This window comes from Manduca sexta, chromosome 14 (assembly GCF_014839805.1).
Source record: "Manduca sexta isolate Smith_Timp_Sample1 chromosome 14, JHU_Msex_v1.0, whole genome shotgun sequence".
In the NCBI taxonomy this organism is placed as follows: domain Eukaryota; kingdom Metazoa; phylum Arthropoda; class Insecta; order Lepidoptera; family Sphingidae; genus Manduca; species Manduca sexta.
Genome location: NC_051128.1, coordinates 4,555,468 through 4,582,226, shown reverse-complemented (window position 1 = coordinate 4,582,226; position 26,759 = coordinate 4,555,468). Strand labels below are relative to the sequence as shown.

Below are 26,759 nucleotides of genomic sequence, written 5' to 3'. Positions count from 1 at the left end.
AATAAAGCTGTTAATCATAATCATTTTTTAATAATGCATAAGGTTATTTTTATAATATACCCGAAAAAAGCTTAAAATATAGAGTAGAATTGATGAAAATACTTCCAAAATATTTTTTTAGGTATCTTGGTATAGGAATATATAACAGAATATTTAGTTTTAGAAGAATAGCATCTTTCTAGTATGAATAATGATTTACTATAAATTAAACAAATCCATTACGTTAACCATTTATAGATTACTTAATAGATACGTTTCTAAAACCGAGGAAGTCGTTCACGACGATGGACAATCTACTTCATTTATCTTAAGATATATGAAGGTAGACTGACTTAAAATAATATTTCGTATCTAAAATGTTTGTTTGTCCAAATTGTTACGATTGTAATTACATCTCATTATTGTAATACATGCTTATATCACTCTTTCATTGATCACGAATCTTCATAGAGACTTCATTAGTTCCGTATGTTAACAAGCCGTAATCAACTTCGCAACTTTCCTAATTAAACACAACAGGGTTGCTTACAAGTAAGAATTTTCGGAAGGCCGTAGAAAACTTAACAATGTTAATAACGATGTGTCTTTAGCTACTTATATTGTTTAAGAAGATCCCATCAATGCTGCTTAAATTATTTTTGATTTAGATTAGATGGAAGTATTTCTTCGTTGATAAAATCACGCTCAATAAAGAATTAATCAATTGTGAACCTTAAGAACTGAAATGAAAATGATTTTAAGAGATTTTATATAATGCAAAGTCATTCATTAAATTAATTTTGTAAGTTATACAAGTAAGCCAGTAATGGCATGGCAAATACCAGAATGTTTATATGTGTTACTACATATTATTATCTAGAAAAATCTTCTTCATTCTTATTCGTAAGCTTTTTTTAACTTTCTTGGTGTAGACCTCCTTTAACATCTTCTTTTTTTAATCTTTAAATCTTTCATTCACTGCGACATTAAGCTGTTTTTTATTCGATTCGACTCGGAGACGAAGACACTAAGATTTATAATTTAGCAGTGGTTATTAAAACTTCGAACCGAGCATGTAAAACCAGTGGTGTCCAAATTTACTTTTTTACAAGTATTTAAAAATTTAAATCTATTACAAATCAGTAGGATGATAAAATTTATATTCCTTATAATATATGTTTGACAACCAATGACCGTTCGATATAATACATCAGAATAGATTAACATTTTTGAAAAGAAAAATAATTTTATCACGCGATGTGATTGGTGGTTTTTGGTTCAAACATTCGTAAATTTTTGTCACTTTTGTTGGGACGCTTTAAATTTAATCGTTATTTTTTAGTTTGACATTAAACAATTTATTAAATTAAACTGGTTCAATACAACAAATCCTGTATGACTGATTACAACAGTCTTATAAGTTCTGAGTTCCCAATATATTCCTGAGCCTTGTATTAATGGTATAAACTTATATCTTTGAAACACGTTATTAAGCTCGGTATTTTGTCTGCATTTAATATGGCTTCATGTAATCTATTGGAACATCAGCACACTTAATTTCAATATCAATATTTACCGTGAAATGCGTTATTGAACCTAAAATTCAAGAGCATAGATTTGAAGATTATTCCGTTATGACAAATATCGATAAATGAAGTGCACATTAGCCTTGTGGAGCTAATAAATAGATATAATATCAGAAATATCTGATATAGATGATACCGGCTTCATGATTGCTTTCCCAGATTTTATATATGTTATTAATGTTGTTTCTATAGTTACAACCATAGATATAAAAGATGGTTTATTATATGAAGAAATATATAAAATACTTTATTATTATAACGAAATGGATAGAGATCGCGTCGAAAGCCAATTTAAAATTATTGACTCAAAACGAGGGTGTCTGCAGCCTTGAGACAGTCTCAGTATTATTAAGTACAATACGTAACATAACGTTATTAGTTTGATTTTATCAATTTTTTCACGCGAGGTATCGAAGACTTTGCAGCCTTCGTGGCACGGGGCCGACTGAGGTATTGGTCATCCGAAAAGTCAAAGTAATGATATCTACCTACATTTTACAATTCTACATTTGAGCACAAAAAAATATCCACCTCGATAAAATATGAAAGGTAGTATTAGTTCGAAATTTACTTTAATTAGAAAAACTCGTGTCAAAAATGTATAGTATTTGACGACAAGATAAATTATCACGCCTTATACCAAGAAACATAAATATATAAGAATGCCCTAAAAACAGGCTTCTTTCAAACACAAATTCGAGTCGAGCCAAAAATTTATCGAAAATTTAACACGACGATACGTGGAATCCATGAGCTTAGACTCCTATTGAGTAAAAGTAAGTTTAAATCGATAAAACGAATATTAAACTAATTTGAATAGCGGCGATAGCCTAGTTGAAAAATTAACGAACTGCCGATATGTATGTCTATAGCTTCGAAACACAGTGGCACGCACCTCTGACTTTTCTAAAGTTACGTGTGTTTTTTTTCTGAAATATCGCTTGCTTTAATGGCGAAGGAAAACATCGTGAGAAAACCTGAATACCTGAGTAGTTCTCCATAATAATTTTTAAGGTATATTATAGTCTACCAACCACTAGGCCAACGTGGTGGACAGAGGCCTAAACCCTCTCAGTAGTAGAGGAGGCCCGTGCTCAGCAGTAGGACATTATATAATCCAGGGCTGATAATATTATATAGACGGTTGAAAGGCCAAATGACTTAAACGATATTTTTTTTGTTTCGATATAATTGACTGAAGCGACATTTTTGTTCCGATAGAATTGACTGAAGCGACATTTTTGTTTCGACATAATTGACTGAAGCGACATTTTTGTTCCGATAGAATTGACTGAAGCGACATTTTTGTTTCGACATAATTGACTGAAGCGACATTTTTGTTTCGACATAATTACCCTAAGCGACATTTTCGTTTTGACATAATTGACTCAAGCGACATTTTTTTTCGAAAAATTATAACTAGGTTAAAAACATAGAACATCGTGATGATTTTATATATATACGAAACTTAGTGTCACAAAAAATGTCGCTTAATTGAATTAGCTTCGCAACCGATGATATTTTTGGGATACTACTACAATAAAAAGTACTCGAAACGTCTAAGGTCAAACAAACTTTCTAGAGCAATGTGCTGCTGTAATCCTTTAAACCATAGTTAATCCGTTTAAGTTCCCCTCTTCAACATAAATGCAATTTCGTTTTAATTTCCTTAATAGTTTGAACTTTGTTATTTAATTTAACCGTGAAGTTGTCAACTACATCAGACTACACAGGTAATGTTTTCTACGTTCAGATTATTATGAATAATAATAATAATTGGTGGTAGGATATATTTTATATCCGTCCGGATAATGACCACCGTGTGCGACGTGTTAAAACCCACTATAGTGGTCCACGTGTGTCGCGTTACTGGATCAGCCTGTGTATATCCGGTATCAACAGGCCGGCATAATGGTATCGACTGCCGAGGGCTACATGACTCGTCAGCCGGATTCTATTGAACTCCACTCCACTTACCATCAAATGCAAAAAAATATAGAGTTAACATCATAATATTATTATTTCTGTACAATATTTCAAATAATTTACAAAATTATCGGTTTGCCATTTTGTAACATACATTTTCGTTCTTATTGTTACAGATATTTTGAGTTAATTAAATGAATCAAAGTAAACCGCCATTTTGTACTTCACATTTTTCTTCCCTCCTCCTCAAAGGAGGCCTGGAGGCCTGTACCCAACAGTGGGACAATATAATACTATAATACAGGGCTAATATTATTAAACATAAATTCATCACGTATAAAAATGATTTAGCCATGCGTGGCGCGAATTCGTGCCATAAAAGAAAAAATCTTTGCTCAAGTAAGCGTAAATTGCCAAGTCAGTTACAAAATATAGTTAGGAAACAACTTTGTGGCGTGTCGAGTAGACAGGAAATTAGATAAGTGTATTGCGGGTTGTAGCCCGACAACCTGATTAAGTTACTGCACCTTAGCTCGCATAACTGAGTAAAATATATTATATAGTAAAATTGAATTCACATAGTTTGCACTCTGCACACAATCTTGAAAAATATATCAGCTATGTTGCAGCCAACTTTATCAATTAGATAAATGCTTCGATGAACAAGGAAAGATCTTCCTTTGTGTAGTTCTACTGTATTATTTTGCAGAAATTTAATAGTTAAGTTAAAATTAAGCTTTGTAGGTCTACCCTTGCGAAAAACAATAGTTTTAATAGTTTCTAAATATAAATGAACGGTTACAGAATTTTGGCAAAATAAACAATGAACACAAAATGTTTAGCACTATAGGTCTCTTGGCTTCCAAAGTAGGTTTAATCTGTATCTTTGGCGTCAGAGTTCCTCCGAGGACAAGTTTAGAAGTGTACAGATGTAGCATCACATTTTTCATCACAAGCTGAGTAATTATAGTATTATTAGGTACTTATGTATATATCTTTATAATATTAACTAGCTTTTGGCCGCAGCTTCGCCCGCGTGAAGGAGTTTTCCGGGATAAAAATTCACTGTATGATAAAAGTCTTGCTACATATTTTCCCGGTACTGATAGGTTCAAACTAATTTTATCCCCATGGGGGTTGAATTTATCAAAATCCTATTTAAGCGAAAGTCTTCATCATAGTAGTTCCAACCTTTAATTTCAGTTTAATCAGTCGAAAATGTAAGAAGATTTATACAAACTTTCATCCCCTATTATATCCCCTTAGGGGTGGAATTTATCAAAATCCTTTCTTAGAGAATGCCTATGTCATAACATCTACCTGCATGCCAAATTTCAGCCCGATCCGTCCAGTGGTTTGGGATGTGCGTTGATAAATTACTATGTCAGTCAGTCACCTTTGAGTTATATATATTTAGATATGATGAGGAAATTATTATATTATTTGCCTAATCTTTTATACTAGTAGTAGTATAAAGAGGTAAGTAAACTTTGTGAGTTTTAATATTCGCCGTTTTCAAATTTTATCGAACCGCATTTCGAACACGACGCTCGATGTTATTAAATCTGATTTTAAAAACCAACGAGCGTACTGGTGTTACATTTCATTTCAAAGACACGAGCCCGAACAACGGGGAATTAGGTACACAGAGAAGAAAGTCAAGCATTCGCAGGTATAAGACATTACATGGCAATGTACATAGCATACATAGCAAATGTTTTAGTCTATACCCAATTACAAAATTTTATGTGTACCAAGATACGAGTAAACGCTATCCTATGTTTCGGATATTCATAAATCAATTTCACAAAAAAAAAAATAAACATTTGTGTTAACCCATAAATCCTATTAAACAACCTTGGTTCCTCCTGAACCCTTTCATGATAAAACAGTCACGATTTTGAAATCGACCAAACTTAAATTGAAACAATTTAAAAGCTGACTGGTAAGAGAAATGTCACGGATTCAATTTCCAACCGACTTCGAGAAATAAACAAACGAAAACAAATAGAGTAAAATCAACATCCAGAGTTTCTAATATTGATGTGTTTAGCAAACACTATCTTAAAGTAATTAATTCTTCGTCTTTTGAAATTTGGTTAAACACCATTGCTTACCCATTCTTTCCGAAAATCAATTTGGGAGCAGGGTTATAGATTGTTTTAAAAAGACATTGAAATTTGTACAATTATGTTACTCAATGCAACTAATCCCAAAGTATTATGAGACTTAATACCTAATGTCTGAGGAAGATAAACGCTGTGCAATGCCTTGCAGAGCTTTGTATTCCCAAGTCCTAGTTTGCTCCTGTACCAGTGCATTAGCATGGCTTATCGCTCAAAACAATTTCACAATTACGGAACGTGTCATAATGAATTCGCGAAAATAGAAAGCAATTTCGAAAGTTAATTTTCCATCGTAAATTCCTTTTTCACACACCACTGGCTACAGCGAAATTTGTTTGGTCATCCAGAAAAAAAATGAAACCGCAATTCAATTTCTCACTTGGCGACATCGAAGCGCGGCTGAGTGGAATTTATTACATACGGGACAAATTGTTTCTAAAAGCTACTGGAATTTGTAAACAAAAAGGGTACCGTTCTACTGGCATGTTTATGTTATATCTGTAATTGTATAGTATAATAACATTGGAAGTATATTTAGAGAATTTTATTGACTGAAGAATGTTTTTGTATACCTCTGGTCGTGCCTCTGCTCTTGTAAGTCTTTCAGTGTAGAAATATGAATACAGAATTAAGTTATAATGTAGAAGTTAACAAAACAGTCAGGGTGAGTTTCGGAGATTAGTGAGTTAAAACACTGGTTTATATTAAATTAGGTATAGATACTTATCAAGTTTTCTTTAGTATTACGGTTTACGAATACATATCATATCATTTGAAAATAAGTGAACACTGCCGTCCAGAAATAATCGCAATTTTAAAATCGTATATTGCCGGCTCTAGGTAGTTCGGAAATTTCGTGCGTCAGATGTGTCGAAAGGAAATTACACTAACCGCACGAAATGCAACAGGAATGCTTCATGTCGGTTGTCTGTCAGATACAAACTCAAACGAGCCGGCTACTAAAACTGAATACAGCTGTTATGTCATTCTCTCTTTGTATGTTTCTTCGTGCAGATTATGTTATATATTCTGTAAACCCCCATATTTTTCTACCAAGTAGAATGATACTAAACTCGACGACAAAGTCAAGTATTAGGTATGAAGTTGTGAAAAAAGAGACTGCAATATAAACAAGCTGTAATAAAATGTCTAATTTTCGTGTAACAAAGAAGTTCTATGCCCAAGAAGGGAAAATTACAGAGACAGTAGTAAAAGATTTTACTACCTCCAACACAAAAATGTGTCTCAATGCCAAGGTTATACATATTAAGATTCTAGATGGAAATCTCATCTTAATAAAAGAACCTAATCAATCGGAACATTCTTTTTGGAAGGGAATGACACTATAAAGTTAGGGATTTTTTTAGAAATTATGTTAATTAGGCGATATTATTGTACTTCAAAAATACAACACCAGAGTGCAGTCATCATTCTTATTTCGTCCTTAATCAACTTTGAAACCTAAATTAGAGTCATTGAAATTTTACTGACTTCTATAAAGATATTCGATTCAATATGCGATATTCTTCTTCTATAAAATATATAACGGCAGGCTTGGTGTATGCTCGTTATCGTCTTCCATAGCTTGTTACTACTAAGTATCGAGGGCGTATGTGGGGATATGTCGGATCACAATAGCCGATGTCAGATTTTAGTAGTTGTAGTTTTCGTCCCAAAACAATTATAATTCCAACAACACAAACTACTACGGAACGCGAGACAGTCTCCACGCACCCACAGCACTAGCCTCCAATAATATTATTCGATCACTTGATCTAAAACCAACTGAATTCCTAATTTTTCATAGGCTTGTCATTCTCTTTGACTGCTAGCTTTCCGGCCTTCTTGATGTCGGCCGTCTTGCCGGCCGTCTGACATTCTCATTGCACTGTGTAGCGAAGATTCTGTCGAATGCCATAAGATGGCGTTGGCGTTCCATTTAAAAAATCAACTCGATGACGACATATATTTTATTTCATCAGACTTCGTCACTTGTAAATACGCTATATCAGAGATCTCTTCGTCTTACAGCTTGATCTATTTCCTTTAAGATGTCCTATTAGTTACTTTACTTCATGTTTATGAATAAAAATAGCCTCAATAATAGCCTTATTAAAGCATAGTACTTCAATAATCTAGTTAACTACTAAAATAGTTTTTTCCTTACCCAATAATGTTCTCGGTTGGAGAGTGACACACCCAGTATGGATGTACTCGATGAGCTGACGGAACACATCTGGTTCAAACTCTTCAATGATCAGGGTCTGATGCTGTTGAGATGAGGGCTGAGAAAGAACATTCTTATACAATTAAAGCTTATTTTACATTAACAACAATTTTAGATACATTTCTATTCAACATACGAGTTGATTTATCATTTGCCTAGAATTTTGCACAGATCAATATTTTTTTAAAAGAGGCTGCAATTTGTGCTGATTTTGAAATAATTTCGTATTTAGTTATCACACAAGAAAACGTCTACATGTTCAAAAAGAGCTTTAAACTTCGACCAATAACTGGAATGCTAATATATTAAAAAATAAAACAATGCAAATGATATCCAATAATGTTCTACACACAGTAAAATTACTCTTTATGGGACATCAAAGTAGTTTTTTAATCACATCTCGTCTATTTACATATCATAATATAGGTAGGTCCCTATTCGTCCTTTGGTCCAAATTGTAATTTCAAATAAAGTGCCCAACAATTTAAATTAATCATAAAATATTAAGTGATATTACAATATTGTGATCGAAAATGATTACGAAACAACAACTACATGCTCGGGTGCTACTACATACGGTGTTTTCCGACAAACATGAACACAATAGTGATATATACAACATCGAGATTCTTACCGTCGCTGAAAATACAAAACATGCAACACGTAATGACGTAAAAGTCCCTTTGTATTCGGAAAAAAGTCGATTTGCGAAGACGAAACCTATCTACATAAATATAAGTATATTTAAAAGTGAAAATTTTATACAATATGAAACACCGAATACTGAAACCGATGATACAAGTGCCCCCTAAAGAATCGTTAATTTTGTTACCTCTTGTATGGGTGCCAATTGCTGCGCGAAAGTCGATCTCTGCAGTAAACACAGTAAAACATTAACATTTTATATAATTCGTCGTAGAACTATTTCCCTCCATAATAATTAAATCCTTGCAAAACATTCTTTTGACGATGTTTATACGCATTTATGCACAAAAATGTACGCTATGTTCAATAAAAGCTTATCTCTTGTCGACATAATTGTTATTTCTGAGAAAGTTGTTATTGAAAAACGTTTATTAGAAACGAAGCAATAAAGGCGGCTTAATATCCAATATTAGAAAATCTTGTTATACTGCAATAAAGCCCTTGCAAGGTTTAAGATGAGATTCTTATTGTCAATAAAATGAAATTTGCTATTCCAATTCGATACGAGACAAATACTTTTTTTCCTATGACAAATCAATGAGAACATTTTTATCGTACACTGAAAGAGATCGCAACAATTTTTTTTTTATTCCGGCAGGCTAAAGTGATTGCACTGCCCCTGATGGTAAACGCGATGCCGTCCAAAATTTATTTTATGATGATCACAGTGCCTAATGCTGAATCTACGGGGAAGACATCAGTCAGGGTAATGAATACACAGACTCGGACCGTTCGATGGTTAACATCTAGCATTCCTGCACGGCTGTTTTGGTTGATGTCACTTACCTGTTGAGCGGCGTTTTGCAAATTCAGAAGGGGTTCCGACGAGCGCTTTAGAAATAGTCTCAGTTTGTTTTCTCTGGGAGCTGGTTCCTTCTTCCTTTGCGGGCTAGGAGCTTGGTAGAGCATCTTTTGGAATACCCTGTTAAAGCACGTACATATAAGATAGCATTTAAATGTGTGTCAATATCCATTATTGGTAAAAAGAATAAGTCTATAATTTAATTGGGAATGTAGATTACTAAAAAGAAGAATTTTCAGAATCGCACCATTCGTTTCCGAATTAACCACAAATTTACTTCTTAACAGGATGTTTAAAGTGAAGATAGAATAATTTCATGATAGTATGCTAGATACTATGACTGATTGTATATTTTTTAGTATGGATATATTTACGTCAAAAATTGCGTGATCTTTCTGAGTTATGCATGGTTCGAAATCCCGTATACTGTAATATCCACAAAGCAATATTTGTATTTCATTGTGGACCAGGTCACATATATCAAACAACATTCGGAACACGATTATACTGAGCACTGTAATTAACAATTGCATTTACTGTTGCAAATTTTCACGTCACCCATCCGAAACAGCTCTGTTCGTAAATTAGGTCAACCATATTTGGTTGTCATGATACTACGCAACTTCATGTTTCCAGCTTTCATAGCAAATATTCTTTAACACAGGTAATGTGAAATTATACGTTTTGTTTTTCATTTTGTGCACTCATATTTAAATATTCGCTTATTTCAATTTAACATTTATATAGTTTTAATTGAAATTTTGCAAAATTATTTCCTTTCATTTTTGCCCACCATATTATATTTTGTTAATAATACAATACAATTTTCAAAAATGCATGGCGCTTTATATCCTATTTTACTATAACATTGATTCCTTTACAAAAGAAGCTAATTTTTTTCCGGTAAAAATGAAAGCATTTCAAAAGGTCTCTCATAGAATATTTGTCGGTAATTACAGAACGATGATCCACTCACCTACTCCTGGCAGCCAGCACCGCCTTAACAGCACAGACCGGCTCCCTGGTATCTCCGACGAGGAACGTGACGTCACACAGTTCAGGCATGGACGCGAGGAACTTCATGTCCTCGGCCAGCCCCGATTTATTCTCGAAGGTGCTGAGGTCGGGCTCAGCCTCCATAGCCGCTAACGCCCCACTTCGCATTGACGACTGATGACAAAACAACATATTGAAGAATTTTTTAAAGCATCGAAGTTCTCAATTGCTAATTTTTGCAATATTTATTAGCGTTTGTTTGGGACTTTCTCGCTAGTTTTCTTTAAAAGGCAGTTTCTGGAATCAATAGTAAACTACTAGGATAACTTTTCTTAGTAAAAGAATCTTCGAAATTAGGAGTTCCAGAAATAACCTTCTATATTGAAACACATGAACTTTACACTTCATAATGTTATAAAATATATGCATAATAATTAATTTGTGGTTACACCATATGGCGTTAAGTATTGTTACCACATGCGATAATTGCATTTTACCTATCCTGTATGGGATAATGAATAAAATCTGATATTAATTATGTTTATTATATAAAATAAATATATTTTTCGGATTTTATCGCGGTTTTTATATTATATAATTTTATATCTTTTATTTATTTAAAATACAGTACAAAATTAATTGTCATTGTTTTTCAATTAGACATTATGCAAGTTATTTTTACTATTTTATGATCCTCCAGCATTTTATTACTTCCAACACAATATTATCTTTTTTACTTGTTTCTGATCTGTATATTCTATTTAGGATCTTATAGTCATAAAATAAAGTCTAGATTGCATAGAAGAAACGCACTTTCATATTAAAAATGCAGCACAACTAATAAACATCACTCGGCTTACTTTAAGACCTTTGTAATTAGATTTCCGTTCGCTAAAAGAAATGTTGAAGACATTCTGTCTTGCTGGCAGGTTGGATTAACTTGCTCTAAGATTAATTCAACTTTCGTGTATGTGACAAAGGAAAACTTGGAGTTGCCCTACGTCGAGAAATTTTAAGAAAATAAATATTGTAATTATTATATAGTTTTACTGATTATAGAGTACTATTGATTTTTTTGTGTATTACTGATTATTTTTTAAATCTCTTATACAGGATGTCCCAAAAATAGTATCAAGCGGAGGTGACCATTTTCATAATTTTCATTAAAGTTACGAAGCTGATTGTATTTAGCAAAAAAATACAAATAATAAAAATTTTGTTGCAAAAAAAATCACGAAGATGTCTTCTACTTTATAAAAAAATAGACATTTAATTGTTCAAATCGAAAATTGTCAAAAGTTCAGATAAAATATTCATAACTCGAAAATTATGAAAAAACGCGGAACGTACATGGACTCTATCTCTGGACCTCCGCTTGACACTATTTTTTGGGACATCCTGTATAATGTAAAAGAAACTTGTTAGTCAAACATTAAACATCTAATCTAATATATTGGTTATTATGCATAAATATTAAGTGCTTTTATAATAAAACTTTTAATATTCACGAGTTTCACATCTAATGAGCCGATATCAAATTCCGGGATACAAGATGGCGTCCCCACGTCACCCTCATCTTGTAACAAATATGGTCACCAGAGACTAATGGTCGTTAAGAATGTGATATGCCCAAAACTGACGAGTAATGTATGGCGCCCCCTTTATTGGTACTTAAAATTGATAGCTTTCGGATAGCGAGTTGCGATATTAATGTAGACGATGACGTCATAACTGCTTTAGTGTTTATTAGTATATAGAATATATATTTTTTTTATACGTGCACGGCAAAGTGACCTAACTACACCCTATGGTAAGTGAAGTGGGGTCCAATAGAATGTCGACTGACGAGAGATTACCTCTCGACAGTCGACACAATTATGCCGGCCTATTGAACCGGATATAGACAGGCTGATCCCGGAACGCGACACACTTGCGTGGGCCACTATGTCGGGTTTTAACACATTGTATACGGTGGTTGCTATACATTCATTTGTTCATGTATTTATCTAGCTTAACTAGCAATTTTAATTAGGCACTCCAAAATTGGTATCTAGTATATACCTGTTATGTGAATAATTTTTTTGGTTTTGAGTGTTTTTTCAAGGCGGTTTAATTTTTTGTTAAAATTATATATGAAAGAGGTTTTAAAGTAAAATTAGTACTATTAATTATTAATTTAAGCAGACGGAGCCGCGAGATATACTTAGTTAAATTATGAAACGAAAAATATACCAGTAGCTCACTCAACATGAAAGCTAAAGGGGGATTGAAAGCAATGAAAAAAGAGTTACGCTTTTGAATCTTTTCGCGAACTTTTTGAAGCATTTGAAATTTTTAAGCTCGCGTTTCATTTTTTTTCTTTTATATCTCAAGCGAGTTAATTGGTACTTGTGCTGGTATTTTTTCGGAATTTCATATTTTTAGTGTAATAATATGAATGAAATGTAAGACTTTTATGAATAATAATACCATATTTTAGATAAAAATAAATTAAAACATTTTTGTATAATTAAATTATAATTAGGTCATGCCTGAGTATTTCAAAGGTAGTTATAAAAGAGAGATTGTATAAATATGATGAATTTCAACTTCGGAATCCTAATTACAATTTCTATCGGAATGCCTGCTATTTCACTTAAGTGTTAATTGTTAAATCTATCGCCAGTCTACAAATTCCTGCAGATAATCCAAATAATTTGTTTTAATTCATAACTTTTCTTTATTATCTTAATAATACTATAATTGCTAACGTTTGAAAAATATTTAGATGTTTGTTAGAAATAAACGCAGTAACTGCTGCACCGATTTGGATGAAATTTTACACATGGATAAACTATGTCCTGGATTAACATATAGACTACTTTTTATCCGAGTAATCGCTAACGCTAAGGAAATATTGGTGTTTATATATATTTTTTAAATAGATGGCGCTGGCATCGTGCTAATGGCGCTATGGATGGACAATGATTAGAGATTTTTGTAACGGAGAAGGTTTTTACGCGGGCGAAGCCGCGAATGCCTAGTTCAAATATTAGCACGCATTTTAGGAATCATATCCAGGAATTTAACGGTTCCACATTCTAAGTTACTGCCGATTAGACCAGGGAGCTATGTGACTAGGTTGTTCCGGTAGAGATTTGAGGTAATGCCTTATGGTACCCAGGAGCCGCCTGTAATGCCTCGATGGAGGTTACCGCGGGGTTTTAGTCGGTAAGCCGACGAGCATTACATGCTGGTAATCCCAACATACCCGCCTTGGTTCCTCGGACTAATACCCCCACCAACCATGAAAGTAAAAAAAAACGAGCTAAGTGACTAAAATAAGTCTGCCTCAAAACGTTACTATTTAATCTGAACACTTAAACGATCTTTTTATATAACACATTTACACGGTTGGCATTTGAAAAACTTCTCGAAACTTCCCTTGAGGCCGAACGAGCGTGAAGGAGAGAATGCTAATAAATCATAAAGGTTGCTTGTTTCTTTATAAGCCTTAAAAATCGGAGCCTAATTTCAAATTGTCACGTAGCAACCATTGAATAAATTTCATGGTAAATAAGATTTCTTAGAAAATATATGAAGGCGCGTGAAGCCAGTTATGTCGTTTTTATTATGCTTTCTTCTGACTCTTTGTATGTATGGTATAACGAGCTTCCTTCCTATAACTTACTAACCTATTATATTTTGATCCAAACATCGTCGCATCAGGGACTTCTAAAAAATATTTTTATTCCCACGGTCCAGGGTTCGGTCTTCCGTCTGAAACTCCTGATTTTTAGCAGTCAACGTGATTCGCAATGGTCGAGTAGTTAAGTATTCGTGATATGTGTTGTGATTAGTTGTTTTATAAACTAATATTTGCGTGCGGTTCATAGTTTATCAATAGTTAAAAAAATATCATAACATAGGTGAACTAAATTATTATTATATATTTAAAATTATTATTACTGAATTACACAATACATAAAAAAAATCTACCTTTAAATAGTTATGAAGGTAAAATGCTTACTTCGATAATAATAAGTATAATTAATATTCCATATGACATTGTTAGTTGATTTCTTGGTAGTTCGAATTTCAAATACAAATCTATGACGTAATTTCGCCATGTATGCTGTAGTGGATCTTATAGAAAGGCTTCGAACAAGCCGAGTGTAAGATCGTTTGCAACGTTTGATCAAAGTCATGAATACGTGAAATTGGTCTTCGGGATGGCTCGTCTTCAAAGGAATATATCCTTTGTTTACCCTAGGAAATTTCCTCAGAATTTCTTCAGTTCATATATGTTAATTAAGTTGAAATTCGTTAAAATGGCTAAGGACGCGCTAATGATAAAATAACAGCGATGTAATTATTTTCAGTCGATACCATTTTTAACACCATATTAGGGTGTCTTGTTAAAATTACAGTAATTATTTTATTAACAAATAGAGAGAAGAAATTTGAACATAATAATTTAATTGAAACTTATTGGTATTTGTGAAATGTTTTATTATAAATCACTGAGCGTTTGACAAAGCAGAGCAGTTGGTCATTGACAGTCGTATGAGTCGGTTGATTTGTGTAATTAATGTCAAGTATATCTGTAGTCAGTAATAGTTATTTTTGGTTTTTAGTTTGTTTTTTCCTAATCTTAAATAAAGTAAACCCTTTTATATTAATTTCACTGAAGTAAAAGCGATTGTTGATAAGGGCACAAAAGCTTAAAGACGATTATTTGATTTTATTTATTTGATCAACTACTTTCGTAGCTGACAGTATGCAAGATCGTAATGTTGAATTTCTCCTCCAGTAAAAACGAGATCAATTTGCTATGACTATCGCTATTTGTCTATAGGCTCCAGCAACAGTTGGCGAGGTTTGCCGTCGAGAATTATAGACCATTATAGGAATTAAAATTTTGTTTCACGGTGAATCATACATACATAACATCACGCATTTATCCCCGAAGGGGTATGCAGAGGCGCAACTAGGGCACCCACTTTTCGCCAAATATGTTCCGTCCCATGATGTGATAGGGGGCGAGCCTATCGCCATATCGGGCACAAATTCCAGACTCCGGGCTGATACTGAGCAGAAAAACCCAAATATCATTCACAGTGAATCAAGTCTTATAATGTTCTAGTCTTTGCTTGCCACTTCGCCCGCGTAAAAGTCTTTTCCGGCATTAAAACTCCCGCTTTATATTTTCCGAGATAGAAAGTAGCCTATAACTTTGGCAGGGTCTTAAACTAACTCTGTGCCAAATTTCATAAAAATCCGTTCAGTAGATTTTGAGAAAATCGATAACATACAGACACCGAAAAGGGGACTTTGTATTATAATTTAGGTATGTATAGACTAAAGATAGTATATTTAATTCCAATAATTTCTACAATTTCAGAATTTTCTATGCTTATTTTCATTCGCTGGCATAAAAAATATTTTTACATTTAAATTTTTATGTAAAAATTTACTAGACTCATAAGAGCCATATTCGCCCAGCGTTTGAAATTCTTCAAAAACTTGCAGCAAAGGAAGCTATGTAACTTCATATAATGTCAACATGTGAAAGCTCTGAAAGCTCTTCGGAGAATGCAAAACGTTACATCAGATTTTACTTTGCTACGTTATATGAAAATATATTTACTCGGTAGTACAAATATTTGATTTAATGCAATATGAGAATTTATTACAGTACAGTATATTATTTTAATATTAAAACTTTGTACCGTAGGAATGGTATTTTTAATCACACATTCAGATTACCTATTAAAACATATGAAAATGCTGAAAAACAGTGAAAAGCTGTGTTTTAATAAGTACAGCACTATAAAGTTCAGTCGCGGTTATATCTGAAGACTAGCTTTTGCTTGCGACTACGCCCGTTGAAAAAGCTTTCCCGTTATATTTATATTTTCCCGGGATATAATAGCACTCTGAAGTAATATAGCTTACTGTTAGTGAATTTATTTTTAAATCAGTTAAGTAGTTACTGAAATTATCGCGTTCAAACAAACAAACTCTTCAAATTTATAATATACATCTATATATAAAGATGTACAGGGTATCCCAGAAAATAGTGTCAAGCGGAGGTTCAGAGATAGAGGACTCCTTAGGCTATCCGAATCACCCCCATGTATGTTCCGTGATTTTTCATAGTTTTCGAGTTATGAATATTTTTCTGAATTTTTTAAAATTTTCGATTTGAACGATTAAATGTTTTCTTTTTAAAAAAGTAGCAGACTTATTCGAGATTTTTTATTGCAACTAAATTTACATTAGTTGTATTTTTTTGCTAAAAACAAACAGCTTCGTATCTGGTGTTAGAGTAAATATTGACGGAATCCAACTAATGTATAACATTTTACAGGTTCAAATAAATTATTTCATTTCATGTATGCAAATTTACATATACAATGTACGAATTGTATAATATATAACCTACCTTTTTAGAGGACCTAAAAGTATTAAAAAAATCATGTATTTAACCAACTGTTTGGAAAAATATCGACAGTCATATCTATGACTTCGAGACTCTCATTACTTAAAAACTTCCCTTTCTGACTGGATTTAGATGAATACCAATCGTAGAATGATTAAAAGAGAGTCCAATGATTCTTACCTAAAGAAACGACTTTGAAAAATATTTGATCCAAATTAAAACAATTGAACGGCAATTCATGGCATCATACAAATTACGTATAAATCGATCTGAAGCTATATAAAAATAAGAAAGCTCAATGTAACGCAATTATACTTAAATTGTCATATACAAATATAATATGTATTAATTTCACACAACAATTTATTTCAACCTTATAAAATGTGAAACGATATTTAAATTTTAAAAATTCATTCAAAATTTAATCCAGTTGGAAAAACAGACTCCATCGGAGAAGAATGGGTAAAAAATGTTAAGGTTGCATAGGCAAACACAAAGCCTCTTTATATTACAAGAGCTGGCAGCATAATATTATTTGAATTGTTGAAATTAGAATGATTAACAATGTCAAATTCTTACTAAGTTATATTGCTGTTTTATTATGATCATATTTTGACTTAATTTTATTACAAATACATAAGTAACTATTCTAATGAAAATCTAGTTTACTTTCACTTCCTAAGTACTTTAATTCTATTACTCAACTCTGTGAGGGCGACACATAGCCTAAGAAGAGTCTCTAGTGTTCCTTGTCTTAGTATGGTCATATTTTGACTTAATTCTATTACAAATACATAAGTAGCTATTCTAATGAAAATCTAGTTTACTTTCACTTCCTAAGTACTTTAATTCTATTACTCAACTCTGTGAGGGCGACACATAGCCCAAGAAGAGTCTCTAGTGTTCCTTTTTTTATTAAAAGAAATCATCGCGAAAGGTTATACTTACTCTTTATGGCCACATATTTATACATATTTTTTCAAAATACTAAGTAATAAAATGTACAATACGACCGCGTAATAATGATATAAATCGCATAAAAGTATTAAATGCTTAGTATACAAAATACCTTCAGGAAAAAACAATCATAAAATAATGGCACTTATATTTTTTCAACTATAAAACTATGACCATATTTCTTAACTATAATTTAATGAACAGAACTTTATCCAACAAAAAAAAAAAACAGAAATCTATTTCGTATAAGACAAAATAATAGGTGTAGTTTAATTCAAATTTAGAATCATAATAAAAAAGCAATTTTATTTCAAGCGACAAAATATTTTGTCGTTGTATTTTTTAAAACGTAGGTATATTAAAAATTTAATATTAATTGTTTTTAATATGCCATAACAATATAATATATCACTAGTCATTATGTTATAATTATTATTGAAAAAATCCTCTATTATAAAAAAAAAATAATTAAATATTAAAAACAAATTACTCACTTCATCCAAACTATAATGCCTCGTAATCGTAATATCCATCTTGACAAAATTTTTACTATTGCACAATAATTGTCAAAATCGGGAAATCACGTCTACTCTCGGCGAATTTCGAATGACGACTGACATAAAATAGGAAATAGAGGAGAAACCGAGGCGAGACTTAACGCTGAAAGCTCGCGTGGTGCAAGTTATAAGCGACGATATATTGAAATCGATATATTGAGTTTAAATTATTATTTTCATATTCACGCTCACAGGGCAGAATCAGACAGAAAAAATAATTACGACGAGATAATATAACAGTATCATTCTCACTTTTGTTTTTTTTAATAAAGAACACATTATCTTTAATTTAAATCTATTAATAAATGCGATTCTCATCTCTAATGTAGTAAAAATAAATTTCGTAGTTGTTTTATTTACTATCATACGTCATGTTATACTATTATTTTCCATTATTCGATCGCTTAACCCGGCGAGCATGTGGTGAAAAAATGTAACAAGAAGTATGAGGCAGGGTATGACATACCCCTTAAAAAAATTGGCTATAAAACTTGTTTCTGAAGAAGTATTGTACTATTTATTTTTTGGTATAATAAGACAATACCATCATAACGCATTGGAAATAAAACAATCGCGCCATTTTAACAATTTTATTTTTTACCTCGATGGAAATAAGTCACTTTGAATTTCAAACAAACACTTTCAGTCTCTTAAAAACTAAAAGGAACTAAAGTAAAACCAGTTTTATGATAAAAAAAAACTTAATCGTATGATAGAATATGAAATAATTTTCTTTATAAACTAAAAAAATCACAAAACAAATTTAAGAACATCTTAGGAACTGGACATAAAATCTGTGCAGTTTTTGCAAAAACATTGCATGCTCCACACTAATAGCCTTTCCTCAGCTTGTTCATGAGTATTTTGTCTTATGATTATTTTTGTTGGGGTAATCTCTACATCTAATAAAATGACCAGGAACATTTTGAGTCGATGAAAGTGATTCGTTGATCTGGGAAGAAATTCTCTGACGTATATAAATCGGAATATATATTTTTGTCATTTCACATCTTCAGGTGTTCGTAAACTAAAGCCAAGCCTAAGTTACGGATGAAATCGGTCCATTTAGTGTCTTTGCCCTGATTTTCACGAAACATAGGACCCCTGGGGCCCGTGGGCCCCTCTCAGGGGATCCGCAAGTAAAATAAAAGTTAAAAGAAAAACTATAAAGTGCACGCTTTTGCACTCTTGTATATCTAAAAAATAAATACAGAAGTAAACTGCTAGTAAAAACAAATTTAAGAATCCAACTGAACAACATCAACCCAAACATTACGACTTTGGTCGCAAAAAGGTCGCATACGGTGACATTAGTGGTCCGCCCTAAATAAAAGTTTGCGAAACCCTGTTCTAGTAAGTACATCTTCTATCCTAGACCGAAGTTGTTTTTTCTATTTTCAACATCCATTTTCTATTAAAATCTACAATTAAACAAAGAAAATAAGTTAAAATAGCAGAAAAAGCAATTTTAGTTTTTGTCACACCAGCTATGAGGCGGGGTATCACGTACCCGAACTCAGTTTGCAAGCGTGTAACTCGAATGCAGGTTGCCGCGACACTGTGATCACCCCACTATTACCTTCCGCAACCCTGTAACTCCAGCTACTCAAAGAGACTATAAGTTTGAAAGTCAGGCCCAAAAAATATACGCCAGTAATTAACATGGGGGGTATGACATACCCCGCCACACGCTCGCCGGGTTAAAATGTTTTGCAAGTGTCAAATTAAATAGAAAAAGAATTGGTGTTAAAAACATATTTGACTACCGCTTACATTTTTTTAAGAATTATTTCAACACTTACCCCCTTATTCATAGAAGTTTTTTATCTAACGACCGAGTAAGGCTGTGATAACAAGTCTGTTTCTCAGTGCTGACGGCATGGCAGTCTTCGCAGTGCGTAGACGTAGGGCCGTTGTGATTGGCTAATATTGAAATACAACAATAATAACCAATCACAACGGCCCTATGTCTATTTCTCAGTGCCGTTGGGCACTGAGAAACAGGCTTGTTATCACAGCTTTACTTCGTCCTTAGATAAAAAACGTTTATGAATAAGAGGGTTTTTTTTGCTTTGTCTGAAATACGTGTAATTTTTGTCGTTTGGGATAATTTGGATCTTCGTTTCTACCTATATATTATATGTTCGACACTTTTTCATAGAATCGATTTTAGGTGAGTAATTGATAACATATTACTATTATTAAAAATCAATAAAAAATGTGTATAAATAAATCGCTGTACACAAAACACTTGAACTACCTGAAATATCAAGCTATGAGTCTTCATAAAACCGATCGATACTGCACCGAACACTTTTTAAATGAGTTTACTGCGAGTATGAACTAAGTTTGCGTCAAAGGCATGCCTGCCTTTGAAGCCTTCATTACAACTATGTTGGAAAATTAATGTCAAAAGAATGATGGAAAATAAGTTTTGATTTTAAAGGTTAATTGAGTACGAAATTATTTCGTATTTACTGTTATTCTGCTCAGTGACATCCCGGAGTCTAAATTTTGTGCCCGATATGGCAAAAGGCCCCATCACATCACGGGACGGAACATACTTTGCGAAAAGTGGCTGCCCTGGTTACGCCTCTGTATACCCCTTGGGGGATAAATGCGTGATGTGTATTTTTTCGTATTTACTGGATTATATTTTGTAACTTATTTCTATCTGCAGCTTCAGTTGCTAGCCTGTTTTCAGATAAAAATGCTCTTTGATGCTTAACCTGTTTAGCACTTTGAGCTTTGATTTTGTTCATTAAATTTTATTGCTGACTGTAAACGCTAGTTTGTATAATAATGTATTTTATTGTATTAACTAGTTTGTCTCTTGGCTCCCCCTACCGTAGTCCCGCGTATTTATACGAGTTTGATACTTGGCTAAGACTATATTATTAAAAGATAATATATCTCAAGAGTACATGAATTTTCAAAATTAATTAAGCAGGGTATTAACTTCATAGTACCTTCAATAAGATTTTACCTTCAATATATTAATTGCGCTCGAACCTCGTACAAGTGGATTATTATAATAGATTAAAACCCTTTCCTATGAAACAATTATGAAATTTATTACATAATTGTTTCACAGGAAAGGGATACTGATAATATAAATTGAAGTGTGTTTACCCGGCTTGTTTCAAAATGTCTATCGCTATGTTCTTCTTTCTTTGTGAATTATCGCTTGCTTTCATGGTAAAGGAAAACATCGTGAAGAAACGTGCATACCTAAGTCCTCTATAGGAATTTCGTGGGTGTGTGAAGTCTACCAATCCGCACTAGGTCAGCATGGTAGAATAATGCCTAATCCCTTTCAGTACCAGAGGAAACCCACGCCCAGCAATAGGACAGTATATAATACAGGGTTGATATTTTTATGTTCTTTTAAGGTCAGCGGACCCTATTCTCTCTATAGGGGCGAATCCGTCTTTTTGCAACAACGGACCTTCTTTTCTAAGAACAGCTTCGATAGACATACATGTACGATAGTCAAAAGACTCCCTACTTACTTATACGGCCATCAAAACTTTCCTTCGATTAGAACGCCCGTGATTACAAAAATACGGATATACCCCAGTAAACGGAATGGGACTCCCTGACCCAATAGAGCAAGAGTTGACATTAATATTATTTTTTATCAGTGATTTTTAACATTTCTATTTTAAAATAGGTCGACTTTTGCGGCACTTCCTGTAGTGTACTTGCTGGTACGTTTTTCTTAATATAATGTTTTGTTTCAAAGAAATGTCAGTTTGTAAATAATGCAGGATTAAGGTCAGCACTAGGTTCAGAGCCAGCCACTTTATCATCGGTGCAGGGGCAGAGAGTGTGCGATTCCGCAATTCATACTCCGGTCAGTAGACCGATCGCGACGCGGTCTCCGTTAGTGGAACTTCAGGGTAGTGCCACCCCGGTATCACCTGAATTTCAGGACGCCTTACCGTATGAGCCAACGACTCCACGTCCCAGGCAACGCCCTATTAGGCAGTGTAGATTAACAAACGTTCCTGATTATAGAATGTGAGGTATTATCATTTTAAGTTGTAGAGTTGAGTGTTTTGTTAATTTAGTATGGAGGAGTGTAGTGTACTGGCTGGTACGTTTTTCTTAATATAATGTTTTGTTTCAAAGAAATGTCAGTTTGTAAATAAATGGATTCCGAAGTACAAACTCAGAATATTATTTCCATGTTTTCTGGAATTCTACACTTCCGACTAAACATTTTTACGTGGGCAGAGCTGAGAAATAAAAGTAGGTGGTCTGTAGGTCGCATTCCGGTAACCGACGAATGTACTCAAATGTCATAAAGATACACTATAAATGTCATGAGTAAACTGTCTGTTGAATTTAGTATACTGCGATGACATTTATGATGTTGATTCGATAGCAAAAAGTCTTATAGCACTCAAAATATACTCGTGACAGTTTCACAGCACTAAACGTCATCTTCTATAAAAAATACCAATCGCTTTTTCGATCCATAGTGAAAATTGACGGATCAGAACAAAGGTTTTTTGACGTGTTTATAAATTACTATTTTTGATTGGTTTATTCTCTGGCTCAGATCGTAGATTAGGATTGGAATCGCTTATTGAAGAAGTTAGTTTCTAATGAAATCAAAGTTAATACTTTACACCAGAGGTTCCCAAACTTTTGCAGAGAAATTGCATTACAACCACCGCCCAATGATTACGGGGGGTTATGTTGGGGTTACCATGCCTGTTACGACCTATATAAATATGATCTGCCTACATTGATAGGTGAAGTCAAGCCAATATATTAGTACTTTACTTTCAAACCTAATTTTAGTACTTTACTATTAAACCAGAAAAAAAATCGTGGTGGTGGCTTACGAATTGTGGCCTAATTTTTTGGTTACGCTAACGTGGACCCCCGTCGAGTCTTCCATGGACCCCTGGGGTCTACCTCGACCACTTTGAGAATCAGTACACAGACAAATTCATCGTCACTGAACTTTGGAACGGGAAGATCAATTCCAGTACATTTATGCATTGTCATAAAACGTTGGACCTATAAAAACTTTACGACTTCAGTCCCAAAATGTTTCTCTTGAAGTATCCAACTTGGGAGACAAATATCCTTTGTATTATTCAGGATGTTTTTTTCCTTTATATTTTTTTTGTTTACGCTTCATCGAGCTTTAAATTGTATGAAATTTTTCTTTTAATTTTACTCGTTCAATAATTTACTATCGCTTTGTATATTGTTTTTTTTCTATGAAGAAGCAAATTAATATTAGGACAACAGACGATCGTTCAATAACATGGTATATAAATATTAAATAATTCAATGATGTTTCGAGGGATTTAATATTAAATAATGGGCTGTTAATAACTGCTTTTTCGTTCGAGTGACATATTATTTTTTTATTCTACATTAATGTTTCATCCATGTTCAGCAGTGGATGACGAGAGGCTGATTGATTACTGCGTGTTATTTATTTATGACATTAAAAACTATCTTTAAAATTACAGATCTAAAATCATTCTAAAACTAATTAATTATCAAGTATAGAAAATCAATTTCTAATACTATCTATAAAACCATCATTATTTACTATTTTCTAATAACCCAGTATAACACGGATCAGCTTTTTTCTTGTGACGTATTTTAACAACGGACGCGGCACGCTGTGCTTGACATTCGATTAACAACTAATCTGCAGTGTGAAATCTCTTGGCCATTGAAATTGCTTTATATTTATTGGTTTTTAAGGGACACATGCTAGCAATATTGACAAACAAAAAACAAAGCGAATCATGTAGTACATGGATTTATAAGGTTCCATATTTAATCAGCTCTTTGAACGCGCAACAAAACTTACTATAATTTAGATGTAATATACATAAATAAATATACCTCGGTTTGGTGATGTAGGATATATTGAAAGGTATGACCATGCCAATCCACTTTTTATTTTTGTTTGATAAAGTAATCTTGTTAATATGTATGCGAAAGCTTGCGACAATGTTTCGATGTTTCTTAATATTAAACAAAAAAATTGCTGAACGGATTTAAATGACTGGAGCACGTAAATAGACCGTGTCGTGTATTAACACATTGGACACTTTTTATCCGATAAATTTTTTACCATTGTAAATAATTACATTTTTAAAAAGATGCCATTGGTTAATTTTCATCTTTTCTTAATTGTCTATAATACTTCCAATAATTATTAATGTTATAGATAAAGCTTATACTTACACCGCTGACTTACTCCTTTAATGTCCATTTGCCATAGTAATTAGCACCAAACGTATAACTTAAACAGATCTCACCTATTTATATCTGATATAAAGATAAAAATCTATAGAAAATAAAAAACCGTTTCCTTCAATGATTCGATTGAATTAATTCATTGAAAATCCATTTATAAATTAATACAATTTTCCGTATCGTTAATTGAACAGGTAGCACGTTGTATACTAATAAAGTATTCCATCGGGAAAGCTCCGCTTATAACTCGATTATTTGCGTAATATCGACATATCGTTTTAATTACTCGAGCATCGATGTTTCCCATGGGAAAGATATTTGCTAAAAATAGTTAAGTTGTGTATAGGCGAAGGATTAATAAAGACATGGTGAATAAACTTCAAATCAATATTGATATATACTATATAAAGTAGAAGACTTTGTTTGTTTGAATGCGCTAATCTCAAGAACTACTAAACGGATTTTGATTTTCTTTTCACTAAAAGGAAACTACATTACTCCCGGAAAACTGTCTTCATGCGATCGGAGCTGCTGGCAAAAACTAGTTAATTATATTTACCCTTATGATTCCGTACTTAAAACCAATTTTCATAAGAATTTATAAGCAGTAAGGTTGAAAAGTTATAGCCTATTTTAATATTTGTCATCAATCAAAGTATGCAAGGCAAACCAAGACAGAGTCTTATAGTAATAAGAATAAGGGAAACTGAACATAAAAATCTTCCCAAATCATTGATCAATATATCAATGAGGGTAGTAAAAATAAAAGTTAGGAAAGAAAGCCATTTTTTGTCCACGCAATATCAAAACCACTTCATATAGGCTTTCTGTGAGATAGAACTATCAATACATAGACAGCGATTTCTATTTTTTTTTTTTAAAAAGACGCTGTCTATGTATTCTTTTTTATTTAAAAAAAAAAAGTAGACGTTGTGTTATATTGTGTTTTTTCTTCGTGCGGTGACACAATCGTATAAATGCCAACTAGTAACTGAAGATAATATTCTGATGTCTCAGGATAACGAGAGCTTTTGCGTGTCATGCAGACCTTTGCAATTTTATGCTCAGTCTTTTATTGCTCTTATTTACCGGCGGCTGTCTCTTACCACCAATCGAGGTACGCTCTCATTATTTCGTTTTAAAAATACAAAGTCAATATATATAGCTACGTACATAGGTCGCATCACGCCTTTTCCCATTTCAGAGGAAGGCACAGGTGTAACACCCAATTTTTGAGTTTTATTTATTCCAGTTGAATGAAGAGACGAGCGTAACGCTAGTCTCTTGGTAAGCGATATGACCATAAACAGTAGCAACACCACACAGAACTTTGAATAACAAAGTATTTGCTGTTCGTAGGATATATTTTATATCTGCCCGGATAGCGTACCGTACACAAGGTGTTAAAACCCGCCGTAGTGGCCCACGTAAGTGTGTCGCGTTCCGGGATCAACTTGTGTATATGCGGTTCAAACAGGCCGGCATAATTGTGTCGACTGCCGAGGGTTAATCACCTCTCGTCAGTCCACATTCTATTGGACCACACTCCACTTACCATCAGGTGCAGTAAGCCCAATTGTGCCGTGCTCGGATAAAAAAATATTACCGGGCACTCTACTGCGCTTGTCACCCTGATACATAAGATCTTAAGTCTCATTATAACCAGTAATTATCAGCTATCTGAGGTGTTTAACTGCTACTAATATAAGACTTTCCCGCCCTCACACCCACCACTACAACTCCTGTAAGCCAGGATCAGCAGTGGCACGCATTTTATGACACCGAGCAGTGAAGCTCGGCGAGTCTCAGGGAAAAACTAATATGTCATTATCCCGTAACGAAATTAATCAAATAGGAAGATAGGGAGGAGTTGGAAATATTAATTGTCCAGTTCCCTCCAGAGCAATGCGGGTGACAAAATCATGATGTAAGGAGGCGATTTAACCTCAAGGATAGGGACGTTTACAACTAGCTAAGCTAGTTATAAAGCACCACGGATAAAATTAAATGCTACTAATATAAGGACGATAGACTGGTTGGGTGTGTAACGGACGGCTGAGACAAATGTCCGCATGTTTATAGTCCAACATATGGATATGTCACACATGTCTGACTTTTTAAAATGATGTGTGTTCTTTGTGATTTACCGCATGCTTTAACGATGAAGGAAAACATTGTGACGAAACCTCTATATCTGAGAAGTTCTCTACAGGACTTTTGAGGGTGTGTGAAGT

At 33.3% G+C, this 26,759-nt stretch overlaps 1 protein-coding gene across 3 annotated transcripts in view; it reads right to left on the bottom strand.

Moving 5' to 3' along the window:
- LOC115440121 (serine-enriched protein) overlaps positions 1 to 26,759 on the bottom strand; it is a 37,793-nt gene that overhangs the window by 8,765 nt on the left and 2,269 nt on the right. For 2 of the 3 annotated variants that reach the window (XM_037438695.1, XM_037438697.1), the window contains exons 2-4: positions 10,328 to 10,521; positions 9,336 to 9,471; positions 7,785 to 7,902 (exon numbers count right to left, since the gene is read on the bottom strand). In XM_037438695.1, coding sequence (XP_037294592.1) covers positions 7,785 to 7,902; positions 9,336 to 9,471; positions 10,328 to 10,515 — 442 coding nt within the window. In that variant the 5' untranslated portion in view covers positions 10,516 to 10,521. Of the gene's footprint in view, positions 1 to 7,784; positions 7,903 to 8,676; positions 8,716 to 9,335; positions 9,472 to 10,327; positions 10,522 to 26,759 lie in introns of all 3 variants that reach the window. The other variant, XM_037438698.1, reaches the window with a different exon arrangement.